Below are 27,968 nucleotides of genomic sequence, written 5' to 3'. Positions count from 1 at the left end.
AAACTTTTTTTTCAGGTTTCTAAAGGACAATTCATTGACAAATAAGAAGCACTTCTTACTTAGAAAATACTGAAGTTAGAAGCATTAGAAAGAAAAAGAACGATCTAGGTTAGGAATGGAGGTTAGGAATACACTTTTTAAAAAAACTTCTATTTTAAGTTCAGGGGTATGTGTGCAAGATGTGCAGGTTTGTTATATGGGTAAACATGTAATGGGGGTTTATCATACAGATTATTTTGTCACCCAGGTATTAAGCCTAGTATCCATTAGTTATTTTTTCTGATCCTCTCCTTCCTTTCACCTGACACCCTCTGATAGGCCGCAGTGTGTGTTGTTCCCCTTTATGTGTAGGAATTGACTTTTTAATAGTATTTCTTCATCCATTGGATTATGTTAACAGGAATACCAGTTGTTGAACAGATGCTTTAAAATTTCTCCAGTGTGGTATGTAGAAAGATTAGCCCTTATACATAAAACACAGATGTTTCCAGTTCAAGCTGATTCTCAAGTGAAAATTGAAGAAATTTCTTCTACCTGAGTAGACTTGGCAGCATTTCTTACTGTTTCTACTCCTGAGGAATCTTGCTTTCTTTCCAGAGTGTTGTTCTTATTCATTAATCAGATTTTTGATAAGGATGGTAAAGGACTCTCCTCACTAAGCTCAAGGAAGCTTCAATGTACATATTAGTGATAACAAAAAAAAAAAAAGGAAAAACAAAAATCCCTGAGTACAATCGTATATCTACTTAAAGGTTTACAGACCTCCATAGTGAAGTGCAGTAAAATAAATGCCTCATCAGAAAAGCAAGTTCTAGTTTAGCAAGTGTTATTGGCTTCAACTGATCCTTATCTGATCTTAGATGTTGAATCTGGCAAAGGTCTTATGAACTTTTGTGGCTCAGTGAAACTTACATTTGAGTAACTTGCTAAAAAGGACTATTTTTATTTTTCCTTTCATAAGCACTGAAGATATTGAGAATCTTATCATCTACTAAACCACTGATAACCATTTGGTAACTGTTATTTTAAAATTTCCAACTGTCATGGAATGCTTCATTTTATCTGAAAATTTTAAAAGGCAGTATTTTTTAGAGGTCTGTAGTGATATTAATGATTGCAAATCAAGACAATTTTTTTTGACATTCTCTTCTTTATACCATTTGCCTCCCCAGAAAGGCATTTGCATTCTTGGGTTTTATATAATACCTATTTTTTCTCCTCACAAGCTCTGTCTTTTCTTTCCAAATTCTCTACCTTCTTCTTTGTTTTTTATTTTAATAATCTGTCTTTCTTTTAGTTTCTCCTTTTTTCCCACTGCGCTCTTTTTTCTCCTCCATTCCTTAAACCCGTTCTTTCTTTTTAAGCAGCTTTATTGAGATGTCATATAGAAAAATTGTATATACTTCAGCTGTATAATGAGGTGTTCTGATATACACATACATTGTGAAATGATCTCCACAATCAAGCTAATTAACATATCTATTACCTCTACAGTTACCATTGTGTGTGTGTGTATGTGTTGAACCAGTTTAATCTGAGATCTAGCATCTTGCAAATTGCAAGTATAAAATACCCCCATCCCATTGGCCCACTCTCATCTCATCAATTCAAGTACCACCTTCAATCACTCTCAGCTGTTCACATTTTTTTTACTGAGCCAAGGATTCAAGCACTCTTTCTTCATTTTCCATCTAATTCCTGAATTGAAGTTTTTCAAACTTGGGATGAGAATGAGCAATATTTCAAGAGCAGGAAATTAGTGACAGTGACAGGGAGAGGGAACTTTGGGGAGAGGGATTAACTAAAATAGTTTAATTAAGGAATGACAGTTATCCCTTCCTGGGGATTCTCTTGAAAAGCTTTTTTTGTGTCTCCCTTCTATTGTTGAAAGATGACATGGATTCATATGAGACATTTATAATAAGAAAGAGAACTAGAATGGCAGAGTCTGGGAAGGGAGATGAGTTACAAGAGGGTCCCTATTTTTTTCTACTGGTCTGGGACCAACAACACATCATTTAGGAAATAGATTGGTTACTCTACACACTTGGCACAATGATCTACAGATGAAGGCCCAATCTGAAATGTAACTATGCGTTTGTTTAAACTGCAGTAAAACGCACTGAATACATTATAGCAAAATGTACTTTTAGAATGTGTTTATCTATGGTTAGCATTCAATGACAAGTGTTCCTGGAATAATTTTGTCACAAATTAAAAATTTTGAAATAATTTTTCTGGATACTGTGGTTTTTCACATGCCTTGTCAATGTTTGCATCTGTGGTTGTTCATATACGAGCCAAAAAGTTTTGGTTCTTATTAGATAAAAAATATCCTAGCATGGTGTTCTTCTTGAGTTCAGTATTAGTTGATTGTCCTGGGGCATTTAAACTTTATTTTTAGTAAGGTATGTATTACTTTTATATAAAAGCAATGTGTAATTTATATTTATCACAGATGTAGTAAACTTATGTTTTGGTGGTGATTCCATGTGGGAAAAATATTTAGTTTAAAAATACTTTAGAAATTATTCTTATGCTTATTGACTGAGAGCATTTAAGGGAATTTCTGTTCCTTTTAATTTGCTGCCAGACTTTTCAAAGTCATCATCAAGGGCTTACTTGAGTATTTGTGCTGTGATAAGTAGAAACTCTGAGTATAACTATAAAGACAAGGATTACCCAGGACCATTCTTTACATTGTTGAAATACAAACATTTTATTAATTATCTATACTAATAAAGTTGTTAACATTCTGTGTGTCTTCAGTAGCAAGCAAAAAATAAATCAATATAAACTTCTTTCCTTAAAAGGGAATTGAATCCTGAATTCTATTGATTTCCAGAGTTGAATCCCTATAGAAGACATGTGCTAGTTCTTTACTGTATGAGATATCTATATGGTATGCAGATTATTTCTGCGTGAGATTGGAGAACAACAAATTGAAAGTTGAATTTAGTAAAATTAGTGGAAGACATCTGAAATTTCTTTGTAGTGAATATAATAGTATATACATGATTTATTAACCTCTACTTGGGTAGCTCTTTATAGCTTACAAAGTCATTTCATCTACTACATCCTCTCTGGTCATCTCAGTAAGAGTAGATAGTGGGAAAATAAGAAATTATGCGTGTGTATGTGTTTGTAGGAAACTAAGACCAGAGGTTAAGTGGCTTGTCTAATTTCATATTATTAGCAAATGATTTCATCAACATTGCCAACTGTTCTTGGATTTTTAGAGTAAGACTTTTGATTTAGGATGAGAATAGCTTAAAAAACTTCAAAAAAATCTGATCTAAACTATGCAGAGTCAGCTAATTTTTTATTGTAGAAATTTTATAATGGAAACAAATTATCTTTTTAGGTTCATATTGTAGTGACCTCAAAAAGTGTTAAGATTTACATTGACTGCTATGAAATTATAGAAAAAGACATCAAGGAAGCTGGAAATATAACAACTGATGGTTATGAAGTTCTTGGAAAACTCCTTAAAGGGGAAAGGAAATCAGCCGCAGTGAGTAACACATTTTTATTTTTCTTGGTACCTTGTGTTAAGATGGAAATGGCATTTTTCTAAACAACTCCTTGAGTTTTATTTTATTCTATTTTTCTCAGTGAGTTTTAAGTTGTCAAATTTCTTGGTCAGATCAAAACATTGGAAGAAGTACATTGAGAAAATGTGTCCACAGAACATAATAATGTGCTTTAACTACTTACTAGAAACAAAATAAGATGTCAAGGCACCAGGGAACACCACGTAGTCATCTTGAAACAGGATCAAACTGGAGAACACCACACAGAGTTGCCAGCATACCCAGTGAAATAGAAAATAGTTCCTATTTTGTTCTTCAGCAATAATTGTTAATACAGATTTGTACAATCACGATATTAAGCATTTGGGGACACTAGTTGCTACTTTCACCAGAGCCCACATTTGCTCACAGAGGAGCCATTCGGCTGCATGTATCAAAAGGATCAGTGGAGTAGGGCAGCCAGCTGACCCCATTAGTCACAACTTTCACTGTCTCAGGTTTGAGGCAGGAGCGTGCCAACCCCATTTACAATGCTATCTAGTAGGGAAAATTTAAATCTAAAGTTGTCATCATACCAAGCTAATTAAATTCATATTAAATGTCAATCAAAGCCAGGCACCATTGCTCATGCCTATAATCCCAGCATTTTCAGAGGCCAAGGAAGCAGAATTACTTAAGGCCAGGAGTTCAAGATTAGCCTAGGCAACATAGTGAGACCCTGTCTCTATAAAAAAGAAAAAAAACCAATCAGCTGAGTGTGGTGGCATGTGCCTGTATTCCTAGCAACTTGGGAGGCTGAGGTGGGAAGACTGCTAGAGCCCAGGAATTTGCAGCTGCAGAGAGCTATGATGGCATCACTGCACTCTAGCCTGGGTGACAGACTGAGACCCTGTCTCAATCAATCAATCAATCAATCAATGTCAATCAATAGACCTATTGTCCTAAAAGCAAAGCTAGCCTGTTTGGCTTCTATAGATGTTATTTTAAAAATGGCTTTATTTATTTAATTTAGCTTTCTTCCATGGACAGGATTTTCTTCTAGATTCAAAAGGAAAATTTTTATTCCACAATATAGAAACAATTAGTTCAAATGTAATAGAATTTTGATTAAAATCCAAACCTTCTGTTGAATATTGAATCTGGTATTTAAGTATAACAATTACATCAGGTTTTTAAAAGAATAACATTGTCTAAACAACTTTTTACTTTTTATCAAAAGTAGTTTATTTTTAAACTATAGAAAGATATAAAATATATGCTATCTTGAAATAGTTGAGGATATCAGAAAAGTTATTGGTCAAACCCTTGGTAATAATTTCTAAAAAGAAGAGCATCAATTGTAGAGTAAGTGAAGAATTGTTTCCTTAATTTACTTTAATGTTACTTTTCTATAAGGGTGGACTCTTAAAGCTTGAGTTAGGCTGAGTGTGGTGGTTCATGCCTGTAATCCCAGCACTTTGGGAGGCTGAGGTGGGTGGATCATTTGAGGTCAGGAGTTTGAGACCAGCTTGGCCAACATAGTAAGACCCCGTCTCCACTAAAAAAACAAAAATTAGCTGGGTGTGGTAGTGGGCGCCTGTAATGCCAGCTAATTGGGAGGCTGAGGCAGGAGAATCTCTTGAACCCAGGAGGCAGAGGTTGCAGTGAGCCAAGATCACACCACTATACTCCAGCCTGGGCAACAGTGAGACTCCATCTCAAAACAAAACAAAACAAAAAACAAAAAACAAATTTGATTTAAATGTGTGTAGGCTTCAAATTCATTTAATTATAGAAATTAATATTCTCTTAAAAAATAACACAAGGCTGGGCACCATGGCTCACGCCTGTAGTCCTAGCACTTTGGGTGAATCACTTGAGTCCGGAAGTTCAAAACCAGCCTGGCCAACAGGGTAAAACCCCGCCTCTATTACAAAATACAAAAAAATTAGCTGGGCATGGTGGTACACGCCTATAATCCCAGCTACTCAGGAGACTGAGGCACGAAAAGCATTTGAACCTGGGAGGCAGATGTTGCAGTGAGCCAAGATCCCACCACTGTACTCCAACCTGGGCAACAGAGTGGGACTCTGTCTCAAAAAAAAAAAAAAAAGAAAATACCTAACAAACAAGTGGAACAAAACTCACTCAAACATTGCGTTTCGGCCAAAGAGGTGAATCAAGAGTGGGAATCTCACATACACCTTTCACTGTTCTATCTCTTTCTCGTAGGCATATGTTCAAACATTGCATTTTGGCCAAAGAAGTGAATCAGGAGTGGGAATCTCATGTACATGTTTCACTTTTCTATCTCTTTCTCGTAGGCATATGTTTTCATGTTCTTTCCTCATGAAATAAGGATCACATTGCTCTCAATGGCTCACACCCTTGAGAGAGTCTGTGTGAGAAGTTGGCAATGTTGAAATGTGGAAGTGCCAATATAAAATGTTTTTCATGCATCTTTAGCTGATGTTGCTGTTGGTTGTTTGCAGTTCCAAATCCAGAGTTTTGACATTGTCTGCAGTCCAGTGTGGACCAGTAGAGACAGATGCTGTGATATTCCCTCTAGGGTAAGTAAAACAGAATTGAATTCTGCCATGGCTTTAACAGTCCCCCAGGAATAAACCCTTGTGCCTGGGAGAGGAAGTAGCACTCCACAGTTGCATCTTCAGGATGGAGCTAAAAGACACGCAACGTGTGGGTGCTCACCAGCTACTACAGAAAAGCCAGTGCCTGTGTGATCCCTCCCTCACAAGCTGGTAATACACAGATTGTATCTGGAAATTCTCCCTAACCGAAAAGTCCTGCTGAGTTAATGTGTTTGATAAGCCCACTTACTGTAAAGCCCTCTTATTGCTTGTAAAATATCAGCATTTTATAAAACAAGCCAGCACCTTTCTGGATGACTAAGGTTTTTTAGATGGTAGAAATAACCATAGTATTTCTTTTTGAGATGATGACTTTTCTTTAATAGTATCTATGTAGGTGGTAATAGTCACAAAGTTGAATGTTGGTGATGGATTTGAAGCTTTTGGCCAGCAAAGACCCACATACATCCACAGGAAGAGTGTGCATTATTTATTCAGCAAATATTTATTGAGTACCTATTATAAGCTAGGCACCAATCTGTGTGCTTGTGTTAAGCCAGTAAAAAGTGAGTATTCCAGTGAAAGGCACTGGGAGAGAAAGAATTAATAAGGACATATATACTATACTATTGAGTGAAAGTCCTAGGGTGCATAACAAATCAGGGCAAAGGGACAGACAGTGATGGTAGGTAGTAGCAGCCCTCAGTGATAAGGGGAGATTTAAGCGGAGACCTGAATGAAGTGAGGGACAAAACTATGTGGATAATGGAGAAAGAGGAAAGAATTTTGGATTTTTTTCCAAATGGGAATTGATATTTGAGATACACAACAAGTCTCTAACACTGGAAAAGAGGAAATTGGATTAAATTACCAGAGATCTCAGTGGTCTTGTAAACATTTCTTTGTCAGTGAGGTGTCCTAACATAATGCATAAAATAAAGACATAAAGGAGCACAGCAAGTTTCAACATAAGACTATTCATAATGATAATTAAAATTATTTCTTTAAGTTGGGAAACAGACTTCCTTGTGCATGTAAGTGGGGGTGGGGATGGGAAGTCATTTTTTTCCTCTAAATTTAAAGGTAAATATTCTTTTCAAAATTTCAGAGAGATGAGGCAAAATGCCCTGCTTTTCCAAATTCTTGCACATGTACACAGGACAGCGTTGGACCTCCAGGACCTCCAGGCCCTGCAGTAAGGAAATTGAAATAGTTCCTCTGGTTTTTCCTTTGAAATCTTTAGAGTGATTATCTATTTGCCAGTATGGAGTCAATAAAATGCTTCAATTCATCCAGGTTTTCTAGGATAGAGCAAGCTAAATTGCAGACCATCTTTTTAGTATATTTGGACATCTGAAATGGAGTAAATCGGGAAGAATATTTGATTCTGGCATTTGACATATTTCTTCAGCCATGCAAGAATTATAATATTGGCTAGTCTTCAGGAGCTTTTTTCTTAAAGATATGAACCTGGATTTCCATCTGTAATTACATGACTGAAAATTCCTTACGTCTCCTGAAAGCTTCTTATATGTTTGGTATAAAGCCATAGCTGAGAGGCTGACCCAAGAACAGCTTGTTGAGAACCTAGAACATGTGCACCTTATGTAGCAGACATATCATGAGAATAACATATAGAGAGGGTAATTTACACATGTGATATCATAAACTTTGGGTTTGAAATAACTTGAGTGAGAAGACTATGACCAGATTTATTCATTGGTTGGGAGGGAAGGCCAAGAAAGTGCAAGACAAAACATTGAAGATTGCAGTGATAGAGTTCATTGATCAATGTGAAACCCCTTGATTTAGTCGATCCAGTATCTGATCTGGGCCAGTTTTGAGGATAGCTCTAATCTCCCTTGGCTTCTTTTAAGAAAATATGTAATTAACATAGGAAGAGCTCAGGGATTCACAGAACATGAAAATTTACTATTCTTGGGTCATAGCAAATAATGTAGACTGATTTTAGGTTAATTACAAGCCAGCTCCTCATATATAGAATCAAAATGTCACTGGGATTACCATTCTTTTTTCTAGTAACAGTGATTTATATTTATAATCATGAAATTATATCCTGGATGTGATTAGATGATTTTGAGATGTTGGGATTTTTTCTCCTGTAGTTGTGAAGTAACATGCTTGGATGTCACTGTGATATTTATTTCCTCTTTGTTCAGTTGTTTCTGAATTCCTGTTAAGTACATGTTCTAATATTCTGAGCAATTTAAGATACTCTTCTTTTTGCCCATCATTTTCCCCGAGGAATGTAATTCACATAAATCCAAAGCTTATTTTTCTCTTTATTGTATACAAGTAGTATGTTTGCTTTTCCCAATAAACCTCAAATTTTCAAATGAAAATTTGAAATTTGAAATATAATTAAAAAAAGACACTCAGAATGTACAAAGTTTTGAAATTCTCTTGCCTCGCATATTTGTATGACATGAAATATTTGCTTCAATATTTTGCAAGCAGCTGTAGAATAATAATTGTCTGGGAATTGCACTTTTTCTTGAAGCACTTTTTGTATATCAACTTCTTCCTACTTTCCTGTGTTCACACTACTATGTGCTCTATGTATTTTAGGGAGGGCCTGGTGCTAAAGGTCCCAGAGGTGAAAGAGGTATCAGTGGGGCAATTGTAAGTATATCTTAGAGTGCATTTAAATTTTTATCTATATGTTGAAATCTGGTTGTTCAAATTTTCACAAAGGGGGTATGTGATCTTGAGCAAGTCAGCTCAGGTTTAGTGTGCCTCAGGTAATATAATTACCTCTGTCTTATCTCTGGATGTCATAATGATGGATTAGACTAGCCAGAGAAAGAAATGCGTAGGATGCATGTCACAGCTGTAACCATTACACATGGGGAAGCTGCAGAAGATCTTTAAGGCCTTGGCCAGAACATGGGGAAGCAGAGGGGGTACCCACACCCCACAGGGAGCAGAGACCCGCTAGAGAGCTGGAGCCTGTTGGGAGCACTTCTGCTGCTTTTTTCACCAGTCTCAGAAAAAAATGCTGAGTGGCTGTGTATGTGCTCACAAGGGGTCACCTGCCCCTTCTGCCAGCTCCACACTGGTTTTCTGTAAGACAACTCAAGCTTCTCAGGGGAATATTTTATGAAGATAATGTGTAGTTTTTGGTCATAATATAATTAATGATAAAATAACCCCATTAGGAAAGGGCAAGATTAGGATGCTAACCCAGGCCTGATGCCAAGGTTGTGCCTTTTCCATCTAGACAGATTGCAAAAGAGCTCCAGCACAGGGCACCTCATCCATGGGCATCTTTTCTTTCCTTGCTTGATTTATATATCCTTTAGACCCAGAAATAAGCTGAAGTCTAAGAGAAATGAGGACTAGCTTAAAATAAATCAAATCCAGTGAAACTTAAGCATTTAATCTCATATAAATCTATGAAAATTAATATATGAATGTATTATATGCAATGTATTTTATTAAAAAAATCTATTTCTAATAGGACTTTTATGGAAATGTAAGTGCTCTTGTAAATTTATTGTACTTTTCAATAGTGAAGGGAAGAAAGAAATTACATTAATAAACATATTCATAGATGTAGATTTCTAAAATGTTTACAAAGATTATATGATTGATGTGTTAGAATTATGATGACAAGTGTCTGACTAAATCTCAGCACTGAAAAGATATTACATTACTTTGTGGTTGTCTCTCTCGTGTATTTTAGGGGCCCCCTGGTCCTCGTGGAGACATAGGTCCTCCAGGCCCCCAGGGTCCTCCAGGCCCTCAGGGACCCAATGGACTCTCTATTCCAGGAGAGCAAGTAAGCACAAAGCCTTTCTGTATTAAATGAGAATGGTGGATAAACATTTAGTAAAATGAATCTTTTCTACATTTTGCCAAATCAAATGTTTTCTCAGATAATTCAACGAGGTTAGTCACCGAGATAACAGTCTCTATGATGACTGTTATTTTAGATATGTAAATAGACTATGTAATAATATAAAACTGTGTAGAAAAAATTACTGCTACTTATTTGATTTTATTAAACATTTTCTTATAAGTAAAGTAGATATGCCCTATGTTAAACTGTATTCTTTTAAGGTAGGTATAATATCCCATAATTATATAAAATTACCCCATAACATTATAAGTAGAAATTATAACACAGCATTTGTGGTTTAAAAAGTGAGCATTAATTCAAAAAAGGTTATTCATCTCCTTTCAAAAATACCCTTCTGCGCTCATTCTGAATGCTTACACTGGATTTATGAAGTGATGAAGATTTCATAAGTGACTCATGTCTTCCTTTTTTGCTTAATCTCTGTGAAACACCTGAGAACTGTTTTCCCATTGCTCACTCTAGGGTCGCCAAGGGATGAAAGGTGATGCTGGAGAGCCAGGGCTTCCAGGCCGAACAGTGAGTTGGTCTTTAAGTTGCCTTTTCTTCCCCCTGTCATGTGCTATTTGAAAATTTCCTTTTGTAGTGCCTCAAAAGGTAAACCCAGGTTAAGTAGCAAAGCAGAAGCCTGGATATGTGTGTCACCTCATTTCCATTTCATACCCTGGTCTTAGCCTTCAAGTTGGTGCTATTCAATTCAGGTATCTGCTCGTTGACTGAGCATCTACTGTATGCTTGGCAGTGTGCTTGGCTCTGTTCTCCTGTTTCTATTCAGAGTCTCTGGAATTAAAAAAAAAAAAAACATTTGGAAAATAACAAAGATTCTCTCCCACACAGGAAGTATATTATAATGTTTCACTTGTTTGTTTCTTTCTGTGCAGGGAACCCCAGGATTACCTGGCCCACCAGGACCAATGGGACCTCCAGGAGACAGAGTAAGTTTTCTTGAGCAGGCTATAATAATGTTGGAAATGATTTCACATGGTTGCCTATTAATTAAGAACCCTTCAAAATCCAGTTTGCAAGGCTGGTAATGTATCTTGTGGAAAGCTGCAAAGCTGCAAAGCTAATGTCAGTGGACCATCCAACATCAGATCAATCTCAAGGTCTGAAATAAAATGGTGGGACTCTAGGGGAGTCTTTGAAACTTTAATTTTCAGAAAATTTCTTACTGTATCATATTCATAAAAAGAAGTCCAGAAAAGGAATTTTAGCTGATTAAAAAGAGATTCAAGAATCTCAGCAAATTGTTTTAAATCTTAAAATTAAAATCTTAGTTGTGAGGCAGCTTTTCTGTAACCATGAGGGTAGCCTTGACTCCCATAGCACTTTCTACAAACTCAAGACATCCTGTCTACACCTTTAGAACTCAAATACCACTTCTAGGCCTTGATGGTGGTGTAGACAGCTGGTATTTAGTAGGGAATTTGCCTATTGGTAGTAGCTTTCAGATTTGGTCTTGACTTAGCATGAAAGCAATACAGGAAACCCAGTCTTCTCTAGGATAAGTTAATGAGAAGCATGGTGAACATGACCTCTATGTTCTGTTCATCAATAATGTGAAATATTTGGTTCCATAGGAGACCACAAATGCTTTAATAAAAAGAACCCAGAAATTTTAAGAGTTTTTCAAAACAAAGGAACTAATGACTTTTCAGCATCTTATGGTTCCAATAATAGTCTGAGAGTAGTTTGTATTTTGATTAATCAATCAAGTTAAAATATATGACTAGCAGCAGGATCTGAGGAAGCCAGTACTATAACAGCTGTCACTAAACATGAATCTATCAACCTTAACACCTCCAAGACACCATTGGGCAGAGAGGTAGGCCATTCAGAGGGAGCAAAGATTTGCCCTAAGATAATAGAAAATGGTAGATGATATGCCAGTGAACTTTATTTGTTCCCATGCCTCCTTTTGAGTTTGGGGGAGAGATAAGAGAGAGGTCAAAGAGAAAACTGTATTTTCTGGGATATGGGATGTGGAGGTAGTTCTGACATATACATCTTCTGACTCTTTTGAGACTGGCACTTTAGGTTTTCTTTTTTTTTGAATTCTTATTTTACAATAAAGGACAACAGTGAGAGTACAAGGGTGACAAGTCAGTCTTCTTTATTAGAAAATAAACCCCAGAATATTGCAGTTGAGAAGTGGCAATGGGCTGACTTGCTTGCTGCTGCTACGACTGAAACCTTGTTTCCATCACATCCACCCCAATGTGGGCTTCATGCAGACACATGGCGGGTTCCCTAGCACACTTCCCAGCAGGACTATCTTTCTGGACTGGCGCTCAGACAGCCATCACCATCAGGCAGCATAACTGCATCCCTGAAAAGTAAGGGACTGGAAGGGACTGTGCTTTTCCATTCTCAAATTCTAATCTGTGTCCAGCTTTGTGGTGAGGCCACCCTGGGATGAGGGCAAGAGAACTTTTCAGGAAACTGTTCTCTCTTTTCCTTCACAGGCTGTGTACCTACCTACTGCTTAGTAAACTACCACTAATGCAAAAAGGAGGGTGCATAGCTGGTGGGGTATCAACAGTTTTAGAACGTTAGAGAGACTTTGAGTATGGGAATCTCAGCTGAAACAAAACAAAACAAAACTTGAACTCAGTAGTGGAAGTGAAGAGAAGGAAGCACGAGAGATCAAGGTCAAGAGTTGTGGTGAGGAATGGAGACTTGTTAGCAGGATCAAATAGGGAGAAACAAGATACAGAGATTGTCTTCAGCACAGTTGATTTTTGAAATGAGGCACAGTGCTGGGGGCTATTAGAAAGTAAAAAAAGAACCACATATACGGTATCTGTACATGTGTATCTATGAAAATGGCCATCAGTCTTCTCAGCCACCCTCGCTTGGGTAGAAGTGGAAATAACTGCTGCGGCTTGCAGCAAAAAATGAAGAATAAAATAAAATTGTGACACAAAGTTCTGCAGATGGCATAGTGGGTAGCCTTTTTGAGTACTTCATGACAAATCTTCTTCACTCCAATTTACGAATGTATTTCCTCTAAAAGGAAATGGTTGATCAGAAAGTTCTTAGACTGACTAAAGGAGGATTAATTATTTAGAAATATGATATTTACCATAAAAATGAAAAAGAACATCCTATATAGTAGTTGGAGAAACTTGGGTGGAAGAAATTTTATTCAAATTGTCCAAGCAATATTATAGAGAATTTTTTTCTTAAGTGGCCCTTAGAAGTGATATTGGTGTTACATCAGATAGGCTTAGGATCTGTTTTTTGTTAATCAGGCCTAGATCTTCCAGAAAACAGTCTGAAATCTTATCCCTAAAAGTTTCTGAAAAAAAGTTTTTTTGGGGGAAGTGGAATATTTCCAACAAATGTAAGAAGAATAATTTAAACTTCCATTGTAAAGTCAATGTACTAATAAAAAGTATGGATAGTTAATTCAGGAAGAGATCCAAATGGTCAACTTTTGTGAAAATCCAAGAATATGGATGAAATGATTACTTTCATTCTCTGCAGAAAATAAGACAAAAATCTCTGACAGAGGAATGCAACAACTCTAAAAAATGACCTGACTCAGAAATCCTCGGCTGGATTTCAGAGATCTGCTGTTGAGAGTGAATGCTAACTGGGTAGCAGGATGACTCATTCCAGGCAGAGGTCATTTGGCACTGTACAGAGAGAAAAAATAACATATAAATGCGGGCGCACGAGCCAGAGATCAAGCCTGTGGGGAGATGTGTTCTGTTCCTGCCTAGTAAACTGATGCTGAGGCAGTTCTGGCCTTTGTGTGTACTGAAGAGAGACAGAGCACTACAAAAATTAACTGCTTATTATCAGGATTGAAGATTTCCTCTCTTCTGAGTGGAGGGCAGTTAAGAAAGCTTTGCCTCTGTTTTTTTTGAAATAGGGTCCCACTCTGTCACCCAGGCTGGAGTGCAGTGGTGCGATCACGGCTCACTGCAGCCCTGACCTCTCGGGCTCAAGTGATCCTTCCACCTCAGCCTCCCGAGTAGCTGGGACCACAGGTGTGTGCCACCATGCTTGGCTATTTTTTTTCTTTCACTTTTTTTAGTGACAGGGTCTTCTTATGTTGCCCAGGCTGGTCTTGAACTCCTGGGCTTAAGCAATCCTCCTGCCTTGGCCTCCCAAAGTGCTGGGATTGCAGGCATGAGCCATTGCACCCAGCCCAGCTTTGCCTCCTTTGGGAGAGGAAGAAAGAAATTCACCAGGAGTGGAGACATAAATAGTCCTGCTCTAACTGTCTGACAGTTGCTCAGGAAATGAGGAAGGGAGTTTTCTAATTAGGTGGTCAGGATTTTCCATATAGATTTCTCTATGTCTGTATGTATGGCAGGGTATGAAGACTTGAGAGCATGTGTTAAAATAATTTTATTATTTATGTTTAATGTATATTCTTAGATAAGGGGGAATTTAAATGTGTAGTAAACTTTCATGTTAAGTATTTACTACAGAGCTTAATATTTGCATATTTGGTAAAGGAATGTTTTATAAAATTTGATGATTCCATCTGAAGGAAATTTTAGGCTTTAGAACATGATGTATTGACCAGTACATATTATAAATATTCTATTAAATATATGGTTAAAATATCTGGAAGCTGTGGTAAAAGCAATAGGGAGAAATTCTTATTGTTTTGTTGGGGCTAAAGGGTGCTGATATGATGGAAGAGAATGAAGGCACGGAGAATGCACCAAAGGGAAAAGTGAATTTCTAAGCTGAGAGTCCAATTCCCAGCAGACAAAGGAAGACTCTGCCACCATAGTATCATCTTTTATGATACCACTTGCTTTTCTCAGTAACTTTCTTTTCCTCTCACCTGCCTCCTTCCTGGGCCAGCCTGTGGACATTGACTTTTCCATAGAATGGGTAAATCTTCCTTTAGACTTCTTTATGCTATTACAAAAACAAAAAATAATATCTTCATGAAGGGAATCTGCCTTCCTGGGATAAGATTAGTTTGGCTCTTAAAATTGTTTTATTTATAACTATACAAGTGAATGTGCATAGAAATTAATTATTCAGTAAAAGGCATAAGTTAAACTGAAAAGATTTATTTTTTTTTATTTTTTATTTTTTTGCTGTTTGTCTTCTTATTGAAAGCTTACCTCCCAAACAGCATGTTGGGCTAAATCCTTCTCTTCAGCCTTCAGCTTTAGCAACCTGTTTAGCATCTTTTCTTTTCACTTGCTCATGACCTCCCTAACTGTAGTTACTTTCATTTTTACAATAGGGCTTCACTGGAAAAGACGGTGCAATGGGACCCAGGGGCCCACCAGGGCCGCCGGTAAGAACTAAATGTGTCTCATTTTTGTGCCCTTCACTCCCACCCTCTCACCTCATTTTGCTAGTAACCTGCCTTTGAAGCACGTTCCATCTGTGCTGTGGAGTATATCATTGAGGGAACTGTGTTTTTGTTTATCTACATCAAAATGTGCTAGGGAAAACAGATGGGTTAAAATATGGAATCTTTCTGTTTAATCAAGTTACACTTGAGAAAAAGAAAAAGAAATCCCTAACTAACTGGCTACCAGCTGGTTGGTGCCTCAGTTTCTTCATCCCTACATTAAGTGGTTGGGTTTTATAACCTCAGTAGTTCGGTTATTTCCTGTCACAGAATTTTAAGAATCTGTGCCTATAACATTTAAATTTCAAGAACTTTATTATTGAACAGCCATCAGTTGTTCTGAGGAAGTCAGTTTTATCTACAACTAAAAGGGTCTTCAACTTAAGATATTGGGAAAAATACTGAAACTAATGATTTTGAAACTGGCATCTATATACTTGCATCCAGGTGAGATCCCAGTAAAATTGTTTGAGGTGATGGATAGCCTCCATGTCTGTGTGGCAGGATATGAAGACTAAAGAGCATATGTTAAAATAATTTTATTATTTATGTTTAAAATATAGATCTTTAGGTAATGGGGGATTTAAATGCACAGCAAACTTTCATGTTAAGTATTTACTATAGAGATTAACATTTGCATAATTAATGGAGTAAAGGATTGCTTCACAAAATCTGAACATTCCATTTTAAGAAAATTTTAGGCTTTAGAACATGACATATTGGCCAGTACATATTATAAACATTCTATTAAATATAGGGCCAAAATGTCTGGAAGCTGTGGTAAAAGCAACAGGGAGAAAATCTTATGATTTTGGTGGGGTTAAGGGTGCTGACATGATGGAAGGGAATGAAAGTGTGGAGAATGCTCCAAAGGGAAAAATGAATTTCTAAGCGAGAGTGCAATTCCCAGCAGACAAGGGAAGACTCTGCCACCATGGTGCCCAACTTAGCACAAAACTGGCCACCTTCTTAATTCTTCTCCAGCCTAAATTTTCAACCTCTGTGTTTTGAAGGATTGTCTGGTCTTGTAGTAGGAAACTTAAAGAAAAAGGGAATTGCTTTCTGCACATCCACTTTGTAACCAATTTACTAGGATCATAGTCTTAAATTGTGAAACTGATTGTATACATGTGCATGTATTTTTCAACTGGTCTCAAAATGTATTTTAAAACTATATAGTCCATAAGGATTGCACTGTAGTTGTCAAGAGTTTTTTATTTCATGTTATCTTAAAATTTCGTTTTAGTTTTCCTGAATGTGTAATTATGAGTTGTTTCATTTAAACGCGTTTAAAACAGACTGTATTCATTTACTTTAGATGGGATTTTCCCTTTGTCATAACGGTCCCCTTCCCTCTCCATGTGTTGTAGGGAAGCCCAGGCTCCCCGGGAGTCACAGGACCAAGTGGGAAGCCAGGAAAACCTGGAGATCATGGCAGACCAGTAAGCGGACAGCTTGCATGTCTACTGACAGTCGTTTCACTGTGGAAATAAATAATGAGAACTGCAAGGCTTTGTTATATTTAGGTTATCTCTGCTGTAATGTGTTTGAAGCATTTGTTGAAACCACGTTAAACTCATGGATTTGACTTGGTACTAGTTCTAAATATTTCTCTCTGGGTTGTTATAATATTCTGGGATGAAAATTGTGGTTACTGGGTTTTTTTAAAAGGAGAATGGGATTATGAGCCAAGACACATATTTCTGCGCTGTATAAACACTCAGAGCTGGGTCAGCAAAATGATTCTTTTTACTTAGGAGTGGTATGCTGCTTAAGATGGAAAAATACATGACGATGGTGCACAGCGCCTCCATCCCTAGCTTGCTAATGTTAACCCTTTTGTGGCATTATCCAGCTTTCCATTTGTTCTTTTGTATCTAGTTGAGGAGGCTAGAACATCAGAACCAGAATTAAAATTATTTATTAACTTTAATTTATCATTTTACTTTTTTAATACTGTCCTGCCCCAATTTATACCCCATTTAACTTTCTCTTACGCAGATATTTTGGTTAAAATAATAGTTGAGATAGTAGTACACATATTTAGTATTTCCAAATTAGTATCTCCAAAACTGAATTTGAAGTTTCTAAAATATACACAAATATTTGTAATGACTGTTGGGCTTCATATTTTTTACAAGCTTTTCCTTTTTTGTATTTATGAAGTGTGAATTTATTTAAGCAATTTTTTTTGTCCAAATAGCATCCTGAAATATAAAAATTTATCTTAAAGACAATTAAGTTCAACTATTAGCAGTGACAAAAATTTATCAGGGCTCTTCTCTGGACAGAATTTCTCCTTTTTAAAGCATTGTTCAAATTATACAAACCCAAGTTTAAAAAAAAGTAATTTCAGACAGACTTAGAATTGGACATTTATGTGATATGGCTTGCCTTGTATGATTCATAAAATTAAGCAAGCAACAGAAAGATAGAAGGACTCCTGATATATTAGGTTAAAAAGAATGACAAAAACCGCAATTACGTTTGCACCAACCTAAATACTTTAAAAACTGTGTGTACCCTAGCATGTGACTTTATTACTCTCTTTTCCTCAATGGATCATGGTAGAAACTTTGCAAGTGCAATTATAAGTATATGAAACTTTTCTACCCATTCAGCATTTCATTTTATTTTACTATGACCTCAATAGTGTCTTATATAAGAATATTACTCATATAATTGATGGCTGTAGCTAGAAGCCTAAAAGAAATGTCTACAGCTATTACTTGAAATATGATCTCTAAATATCAGCAATAGAGATGATTTCTACAAATCATGAACAATAGGACAATCTCAGAGTGCCAATAAATTAAAAAAAATCAGAACAATCTCAAAATAGCAGTAAATGTAAAAAATCCTGCATTTGCAAAATGCTCCAAATATAATATTAGTGTTTCCACAAAAATCTAATACTTTTTGGCAAAGAAATAGACAACTCCAGTTTTTCCTATGATAATTATAATTTGGTATACATTTATTTAGACCCCAGCACTTCCCCTTTTCTCCTTCATTTTCCTTGTCCTTCAAAAGTAGCAAATTTCCTCTCTTTTTCTTCCCTATTTTATCTTACCTTCCTCTAATTAATGAAACCAAACATAGCATATAGGTATGTACAGGTCTTAGCAGAGAGCTTGGCTTAATCATTGTTAGCTTATGTCATTAGCTATTATAATCAGTTGGTATCTTCTTGCTAACTTATAATACCTGATATTCTATAGGAGATGTTTCCATGAGATATTCATAGAATACTTCATTAGTAAACATATATTTGTTTAGTGCCTACAATATGCTAGCCAGTGTTCTAGGGTCAGGTGATATAACAGCAAACAAGACAAAATTCTTGCCTTCATAGACATTCTGGGGGGTATATAGACAAAGCCATATAAATATAGGTTCCCGTGATAATGAGTGTTATGAAGAAGCCAGAAACAGAGTAAGGGGTTAGAGAATGATTGTGCTGGTGGGAAGGCAGCTATTTTGGATACAGTCATCTAGGAACCTCTCTGACGAGGTGACATTGGGATGAAATGAGGGAGAAAGCTATTTGATCTATGGAAAGAGGGTTCCAGGCAGAGGAAACAGCATGAATGAAAGCCTTGGCTGAGGAATGAGTCTGACATGTGAAAGGAACATCCAACAGGTCTGGGTACCAAAGCGAAGGGAGTTAAATGGAGAGGGATAAAATATGAGGTCAGATAGCTAGGCATAGATGATCATATGGACCATGTAGCCCATGATAAGGAATTATTATTTTCCTCTAAATCTGATGTGAATGGGATGGGAGGCTCTTGGAACCAAAGGAGTGACATGATCTAATTTTTCTTTAAAAAAATATCATTCTGGTTTTTGTGTGGAGAATAGACTATAATGTAGCAAAATGGGGAAAAGGGAGAGCAGTTAGGAGGGTATTGGAGTAGTTTCAGGCAAGAATCTTGGTTTGGACTGCAGTGGTTTCCATGGGGATGGTGAGAAGTGGTTTGGTATGGGACATTACCTGATTTGTCAATGATTTAGATGTTCCTTCGGTGATAGCAGTTGGCAGCCTGGAAATATATAACTGAAAGACAAAAACTTGTTGCACTCTAAGGAAAACTTTTCCAATATCTCTTATGGTGAGAGGCTTATGACAGTGTAGGGACAAATATTCTATGCTTGTATTTAGATGTAGGATCAGATTGAGTTATTTAACAAGAGAAAAACCCAGTTTCTTTTTTTTATTGTAGAATTTTTTTATTATTATACTTTAAGTTCTAGGGTACATGTGCAGAATGTGCAGGTTTGTTACATAGGTATACACGTGCCATGGTGGTTTGCTGCACCCATCAACCCATCACCTACATTAGGTATGTCTCCTAATGTTATCCCTCCCCTAGCCCCTGACCCCCCGACAGGCCTGTGTGATGTTTCCCTCCCTGTGTCCATTTGTTCTCATTGTTCAACTACCACTTATGAGTGAGAACATGCAGTGTTTGGTTTTCTGTTCTTGTGATAGTTTGCCGAGAATGATGGTTTCCAGCTTCAACCCAGTTTGTTTTATCTCAAATGTACAAAGAATCACTGGATGAAGTTAAGGGATATATATTGAGCTAAGGAGCTGACAACAGCCTGCTGGTTCTTAGTGAGACTGAATGGAGACTAATCTCATGGACATTCCACAATAACCAGCTGAGATAACCAACCATGATGATATGAAGCAAAGTATGGCGGTACAAGGGCAATCTTCATATGTATTTTAGTTCCATATGTATCATGAATTGCATTGTAAAAAGTGTGCATGGTCCATAACTTTTACAATTGTGACCACAAAATTCATATCTGTGCACTGTTTTGGAGGACATGTGCTTCAGAGAGAGAGAGAGAAAGAGAGAGAGAGAAAGAGAGAGATTAGATTCCTTTTTATAGAAAAGCAGAATGTGAGTAACATGGATATAAATGTGATGTCATTTTGCTAATGCTTTAGAAAACAGAACTTGTTCTCTTTCATCATTATGTCTATTCATGCATCATTTTAGAGTATGTTTGTCAGTTCCTAATGTATGTAATTCATATTTTTCAGGGTCCATCTGGGTTGAAAGGAGAAAAAGGTGATAGGGTATGTATTTTTTAAAAATCTTACGTTTATTTTGTGTGTTAAACATTGAAGTCTAAAACTATAGAACTAATATGCTAATCATTCTCATTAATTCAACAAGGGAGACATTGCTTCCCAGAACATGATGCGAGCAGTTGCAAGACAAGTCTGTGAACAATTGATAAGTGGTAAAATTTGTTTTCTTTTTACTGTATGAATTGTTTTAAAATTAATTGCAGGAAAATGCAGAGTTTGAGTCATAAAGTTTCTAAGAGATAGATTTCTCTTTCATTTTGATAAGCTCTTGTTCTTATACATTGTCAGTTTTGCATCTGATTAGATGAAGTTAATGATATTTTAAAGATTGTCACTAAGATAAAATAATAACCCAAGGTAAAATAATAGCAGCAAACTTAAGTACTAAGACATTAGATATTTTAAGTTATGATCTTTAAGTCATTTTATGACCTTAAGGAAGGGGGCCCACCAAGATGAATTTGATCAGTGAAAGTTGGTTTTGGTAGGAAACTCTCACTTGCCTCTCTGTTTTTCACAGGCTCTTCTTATTCCATAAGGCCTGTTAAGTAATGAAGCTCAGTACCTGCAGACTGGTGTGGGCCTTAAACCCATAACTCGCTCTTTGAGAAGTCTTAATCAATGTTTTCCAAAGTGTGGTACTGAGGAACACCTGCCTTAGAATCACTTATGTTGCTTGTTAGAAGTGAGAGTTCCTGCACCATGCCCTAAGCTTAGTGAATCATTGTCTTTGGAGATAAGGCCCAGAAATACAGATTTTTCAAGGTGTCCCACAGGCAATTCCAGTTTGCACTGAAACCTGATTATCATTGCCTTAGATATACAAAAAATTGTAGAATTATCTAATTATAAAAAAGGTTTTCTTTTGAGTGATGTCACCTGGTAAATCTCAAGACTATTTCAGAGCCATATTAAACTTTAACAACTCTTTTATATTTGTAGTAATGTTTGTGGCTTATAGGTCAGCATTTTGTGGAAACAGTTATTTATCAGGGACCATTTTGTCCTGGATGATTAGACTGTCTTAATTTTATTTTTAGGATTCTAATTAGATTGTTTCCTAGAGGGGGTGCAGAATGGAGATGGATTTCACTAGACACTAAGAGAAAACAGTTTCACTCTCTCATCCCTCCTTTATTGCGTTTCTTACTAACAAGCCTTATTTCTGTTTGTAGGTCAGATGAACAGATTCAATCAGATGCTGAATCAGATTCCAAATGATTACCAGTCCAGTCGCAACCAGCCAGGCCCGCCGGGTCCACCGGGACCTCCTGGCAGCGCAGGAGCCAGAGGAGAACCTGGACCCGGGGGGCGGCCAGGCTTCCCGGGCACACCAGGGATGCAGGGACCCCCTGGGGAACGAGGTAGGCATTTCTAGCTTCTGCATTGAGATAAAGGAAGGAATTTGCAAATGTAGGAGTTGGGACAGGTTGAAGGCATCTGGAAGGTGACCTAGGCAAACTGCTTTCACTAGTCTTGTTTGGACAGCCTCAGAAGAGCTGTTAGGCAACTCATAGGCCATAGAGTTCCATGTCTTAGAAAAATGGCATGTTTTTATCAGATCTCAGTAAAGATAATGCTATTTTCTGACTTTTGTTGTTAATGGGAAAAACTCTATCTTGGCAAACCAAATCAGCTACCCAAATCTTACTACTCTCTGTGACCACGGCAAGAGTCGAGCAGCAACTGAATGTTCTTAGGCAGCCCTAGAGTTTTAGATCCAACTTATTTTGGTTCCTTTATTCAGGGTCTGGCACTGGTCTTGTATGTTTGTTTGACTCTAATTTCATGGTATAGATAAGTGCAGTTGAAGGAAAAGGTGAAAAACAGGACTATTTGATTCCAGATATTTCAGGATTCTGGGTATCCACTTTTGTCAAAGGAGTATTTAATACTCTAGAGAAAACCTACATATTTCTATAATTCTACTGGTTTGGCTGCTGTACTAATAGGGCTACTAAAGATAAAATACCTTTAATAGGTTTTTCAATGAGATATTATAACGATTTCTTCAGGATTACTGTTCCTAATTACTATTTAAAAATATATTAGACATGTTTGTTTGCTTCAAATAATTTTTCCCCTGCCTTGTAGCCAAATTTTTTCTTGGCCATAAATCTAGAATTACACAAATGTCTAGAAAGAACTTGGCTTAAAGAGTGAACTTCTGTGAAAAATTAGGTTCTGCTTTCACTAAGGAAATGAATTCCTTGAATCAAATATTATCAGTTAAGATGAAAATTACATGTTTCCAGATAATTTTTCCCCTGTGCTTTCTCTTTTTCTCCTTCCTTAGGTTTGCCAGGAGAGAAAGGTGAAAGGGGTACTGGATCTCCAGGACCTCGGGGACTGCCTGGCCCCCCAGGTAGGTTTGCTAGTATATTAAACAGGCAAACAGTATAAATACCGAGAGGGCACACCATCCTGAAGAGATTCACAACTTCATCCTGTTATTCTTTTTTTTTTTTTTGAGACGGAGTCTCGCTCTGTTGCCCAGGCTGGAGTGCAGTGGCACGATCTTGGCTCACTGCAAGCTCCACCTCCTGGGTTCACGCCATTCTTCTGCCTCAGCCTCCCGAGTAGCTGGGACTACAGGCGCCCGCCACCATGCTTGGCTAATTTTTTAAAATTTTTAGTAGAGACGGGGTTTCGCTGTGTTAGCCAGGATGGTCTCGATCTCCTGACCTCATGATCCGCCCACCTTGGCCTCCCAAAGTGCTGGGATTACAGAATTGAGCCACCGCTCCCAGCCAACTTCATCCTGTTATTATAGCATCAAGCATTCTTATTACCATGGCGTATGTTTTAGGAAGAAGTTCAACCTCCATAACTTCATTTTCATGTTCCCTTTGTTAAAAAAATGAAAAGTTTCTATTAGGCATTAACTATAACATTAATATATGATGAAATGAATTTTAGTGACACAAAGGGTTGCTATTTCCCCTCTCTCCTTCCTTCCTTCCTTCCCTTTTCCTTCCTTCCTTCCTGTTTGTTTTTTTTGGCCTCATAGCCTTTAAAGATGGTTATATTTCCTGTTTTTTCCAGTAGTCTTCAATATGGGGCTATTAGACTGAGAAAACATAGCCTCACTAAAAGGGCCTGAGATATTGGTAAATTTCATTCACTGTTCTCCCAAAGCATTTTTATATTTTGGATAGGACTACTAGATGTCTGTCTGATGCATTTTGTTTACTAGGTTGTAAATGATTTCTTTTTTCATTATAAAGCATATGATACCCTTGCAACCAAGGACAGCCCTATGGCTAAATCTTTCCATTTATGTTAACTATAACTATTGATCCAGAAACAATATTGCTTTGCATAGTCTGGAGGTGTGGAGCAGATGCTGCCCTCTTTTGATGGCAGCTCAATGTGGCTGCTTAACAGAGCTGTTTCCTTCAGGTGCTCTTTTCTCTGTGAGAGTGGGAGCAAACCAAAGAACTCACTGATATCTCTGGTTTGGCTGAATTTTTGCTAAATCAGGTTTTCTGGAATAAAATACTTCTGGCATTAACTCTGATGAGTCACTGGTAAGAAAGTTCCATCACACCTTGGTTCATATTGGGTATTTCTTTAGGAAACATTTTCTTACCATACAATAGTAAATTGTCTAATTTTGAGATTGGTGGCTACCTCAGGAGTTGTATTTGACAAGACGGGAAATATATTTGTTTTAACTCCACACTAGGTCCACAAGGAGAATCCAGAACAGGTCCACCAGGGTCCACAGGTTCAAGAGGTCCCCCTGGCCCCCCTGGCCGTCCTGGAAACTCAGGTATCCGAGGACCCCCAGGTCCTCCTGGATACTGTGATTCGTCTCAGTGCGCCAGCATCCCATACAACGGGCAAGGCTATCCAGGTACGTTGTTGCTATTGTAGGAACCCCAGTTCACCTGAGGTAAAGAACTTTATGGAAATGAAGTTCCTTAGGATTGAAGGAAGGTTGATTTGAAGATGTCTTGAAGATAACAACTCTTTCAGTTCTGATTATATAATAATACTGTTTGCTATCATAGCACACAACATTATTTCACTGTTAGGATTGAATTATTTTCTTTTTTTCCCCATGTTTCTGCATTTACCAAATCACATCATAAACCTCCTCTTACTTCTCTTGGGACTTCAAAGCATGCTAGTAATTGACTTTTTTTTTCTTTTCCCAAAGATTGGGAACAGGGATTTGTTAAATACAACTGTAAAATGTCAAGAATATGTATTTAAAAATTGTTTTGGGAATCTAATTTATAGGTAAACTATGTAATAATATGGTGTAGACAACTGAACATAGTTAACTGTCCCATACTAGCCATGGAATTAATATTTATAAAATCTGGGACTTAATAATTGTTTTTAAAGGATTTTTAATGAAATTCTAGTGTTTGACAATTGTAGAGGGCAGAAGTCTCCTATACTTGATTTTGTGGGATGTGAGGACTGGGGAGATACGCCAATCTGGAAATAAGATAGTCATGCTGTGGTCAATGGCGACCATTTCATTAGTGCACCCTCAAGCATCTTGCAAATTTAAAAAATGATACTGCTGTTTGATATGATTTGCTACTTTCAAATAGTGCATGAGTAGTTGAATATCTAAATATCTATATATCTATATATTTATATGCATAATTACGTATGACCAAAAGTAATAACAAATCTTAATGTATATTTTCATGCAACCCATTCAAAAAATTGCAATTTAATTCTTTATAAATTTAAATTACCACCTCCTTATGGGATGTGAGAATAACTAAAAATATATGGATATATATATATATATACTTTAACCATTACATACGTAGATGGATGTGTATTTATATTTTTTACTTAGTCATTCAACTTTTAAAAACTATCATCTTTGACCTGTTTCAGGTTCCGGCTAACACATTTTCTAAGTCGCCAGTGCTGCTTACAGTTTGAATACATGAAAATCCTGTTTCTGAGATGTTTGCGCACGTGCTTATTAGGAAATGAGTCTGTATGGAAATCTCACCACAGATAATGGTTAACGAACCGGGTCGACATCACAAAGGAGGGTGGAGACTCTTTTTACTAACTTGAATGAGACAAAAGCAGTGGTGTCAGTTTATAAGCCTGATGCATTTCAGTAATAATGTAGAAAAACATTATTTTAAAAAAGTTCAAACACAGCCATGAGGAACCTCAGTTGTGAAAGAGGTGCATAATAAAACTACTAACCAGAGGAGACTATGCCATTTTAAGAAAAACAATTAACCTGGTTAAAGAGAAATGTCTTATGTAAATAATAAACTAATTGTGGCTTGTAAATGATTTGTATGTGATCCTGTCGACTAAAATCACTTAACAATTCTACAGTAAGCTTCTGCATCAAAGCCTGCCGCTTGCTCTATGCCGGAATAACACCAAATGGAATCTCCTCATCTCTTGCTTGTTAGCGATGTGTCTGATTCAGGGCATCTGTCTTTTTGTTACTTTTTTGTCCGTGTCCTCTCATTTGGGTTTTGTAACTGCAATTTTCAAGCCAAAGTTTAAAATCACCTTTTCTTCCTGTTTTGCTGTAGTCACTGGTGTTCCTCACCCACCAGCTGTAACTCTGTGTGAGGTACAGCCACAGAAGATGTCATGTACTGTATATTACCTGGTGATAGTTGCTTTTCACCCCCCGAGTTCAGTTTCTAGGAGCCAATAAAACTTCCCCTCACCTCCTCATCTTTCCAAGTTGTTCTTTGAATTGAGGAGCTTGAAGGCATAAACAGTTAACTTGGGGATTTGCGAAAATCCTACTTAGTTACTGCGTTTACAGTTCTTTGGCCCAGTCTCTGACCCTTCCCAGGTATTTGTGCAATGATTGTGTTTACTGCTGGATTTTTGAAGGTTTTTTTTTTTCTTTTTTTTTTAAGAAAGTGCCATTTCATTATTTGATTATCACCAAATTATCTGGAAATAATTGGGACATTGTAACTTATCTATTTATAGTTACGAGATTAAGACTGGAGTGCCATCACCGCGGGTGATGATTTAGCTTTTGCTCTGTGTGTGTGTGTGTGTGCCTTCCAAATCATGCCATAATTGTAATGTTGAATCGGACAGAGCCTTACGTGCCCGAGGGCGGGGCCTACCTGCCTGAGCGCGAGCCCTTCATCGTGCCGGTGGAGCCCGAGCGGACAGCGGAATACGAGGACTACGGCGCAGACGAGCCTGCAGAGGAGCCTCCTGAGCCTCACCGGCGCTGGCGGCGCGCCCTGCCCCACGGACCCGGGCAGTGAACCAGAGATCACGCGCCGCGCCGCGAGGCTTGGGGGAGGTGTTGAAATTCTCATTTACAGGTCAGATAGAGCAGTGTACGTCTTTTCTGGGGTGTTCCTTCCAGCGTTGCTCATCCAGTGCCCTTTCTGATTGTAGAGAACCTTGTTTCTGCAGGAAGCCTAGCTCCAAGCACGCAATCTCTAGACATTTTTGCCTTTGCCCTTGAAATGCTTGCAAAATACTTTGTTAACAAAAGCTGCAGAGAGAACATGCCGTGTGCCCTTTAGTTAGCACAGCGGGCAGCCTCAGTGAAACTTTTAGGTTAAGCAGTAAGTCCTGGAACCCAGAGCTGCTGTGTATTTCGAGCGGGCAGTTTATCTTCTGCTATACTTATTTGCAATTCAATTACACCACGATTCAAATAATTCCCCTCCTAAAACCAAAAAGGAGGGAAATGTCAACTCCATTGCAATTATTTATCTTCCTCTTCTGTTATACACCGGGGCATAGAATGCTCGTATACATCTCTTTAACAACCACAGACCTTAAGCCATGTAGATGAAGTTAGTGCATCAACGGGATACAGTTCCATATTGCCTTAAACCTCCTTGTTTTAGACACACTAACATTTATGCCAAATTGCAGATTATTCTGCAGAGATGGAATTGCATGTTTGTGTTGTATATTTAGTATGAACTTTTTTCCGAATATAATATTTCTTAGTTATCAAAAGCAGTTGGAAAACGTTTGCAAGACTATGAACATAGAATTGCTGCTTTTATATTTTAACTGCAGATTGTGAATTTCACTGCCTTATATTATTTATTTCTGAAACAAAAGAGGCATTTTTCAATAAAACTACTGAAAATTTGACATGGCATGTTTCTTTCTTTGAAGGGCCTTTTGGACTGCCTCAAGTGGTTGTTACAACAAACAAGTTCATATCCTTGGATACAGTTACAAATCTTGCTAATACTATTAAATTATGCTAAATAACTTTAGATTTTTAATGATACGGTGAAGTCATAGAAAGAGAGTGGTGAGAGCCTTAAAAAGCCCAGCAGATTCCAAAGGCTTTATTAGGAATATAGAGGATGTGTGGGTTGGTGGAAAAACAACTACGTATCCTAGGATACCCCAAACAACCACATAATCTCTAATAACCCACATGATTTCATGTGCATTTAATCACTTTTCTATACCATACTTAACCCAAAAGCATGTTTAATTGCTAGAAGGAAAATTCCTTAATGGAAAATTTTACATTTAGCGATGCCTTGCTTTTCCACTTACAAATGCAATAAAACCATTCTAA

At 37.3% G+C, this 27,968-nt stretch overlaps 1 protein-coding gene across 4 annotated transcripts in view; it reads left to right on the top strand.

Annotated features, from left to right (window-relative positions):
- COL12A1 (collagen type XII alpha 1 chain) overlaps positions 1–27,526 on the top strand; it is a 125,974-nt gene extending 98,448 nt beyond the window's left edge. For 3 of the 4 annotated variants that reach the window (XM_063666332.1, XM_063666330.1, XM_054492142.2), the window contains 15 exons: positions 3,365–3,514; positions 6,005–6,082; positions 7,209–7,295; positions 8,690–8,743; positions 9,807–9,902; positions 10,446–10,499; positions 10,862–10,915; positions 15,205–15,258; positions 16,689–16,760; positions 20,378–20,413; positions 20,514–20,580; positions 21,604–21,792; positions 22,725–22,793; positions 24,117–24,287; positions 26,498–27,526. In XM_063666332.1, coding sequence (XP_063522402.1) covers positions 3,365–3,514; positions 6,005–6,082; positions 7,209–7,295; positions 8,690–8,743; positions 9,807–9,902; positions 10,446–10,499; positions 10,862–10,915; positions 15,205–15,258; positions 16,689–16,760; positions 20,378–20,413; positions 20,514–20,580; positions 21,604–21,792; positions 22,725–22,793; positions 24,117–24,287; positions 26,498–26,673 — 1,407 coding nt within the window. In that variant the 3' untranslated portion in view covers positions 26,674–27,526. Of the gene's footprint in view, positions 1–3,364; positions 3,515–6,004; positions 6,083–7,208; positions 7,296–8,689; positions 8,744–9,806; positions 9,903–10,445; positions 10,500–10,861; positions 10,916–15,204; positions 15,259–16,688; positions 16,761–20,377; positions 20,414–20,513; positions 20,581–21,603; positions 21,793–22,724; positions 22,794–24,116; positions 24,288–25,297 lie in introns of all 4 variants that reach the window. The other variant, XM_063666331.1, reaches the window with a different exon arrangement.
- Positions 27,527–27,968: the final 442 nt, after the last annotated feature.

This window comes from Pongo pygmaeus, chromosome 5 (assembly GCF_028885625.2).
Source record: "Pongo pygmaeus isolate AG05252 chromosome 5, NHGRI_mPonPyg2-v2.0_pri, whole genome shotgun sequence".
Taxonomy (NCBI): Eukaryota; Metazoa; Chordata; class Mammalia; order Primates; family Hominidae; genus Pongo; species Pongo pygmaeus.
The sequence above is the reverse complement of the archived record's forward strand: the minus strand, read 5'-3'. Positions and strand labels throughout refer to the sequence as shown.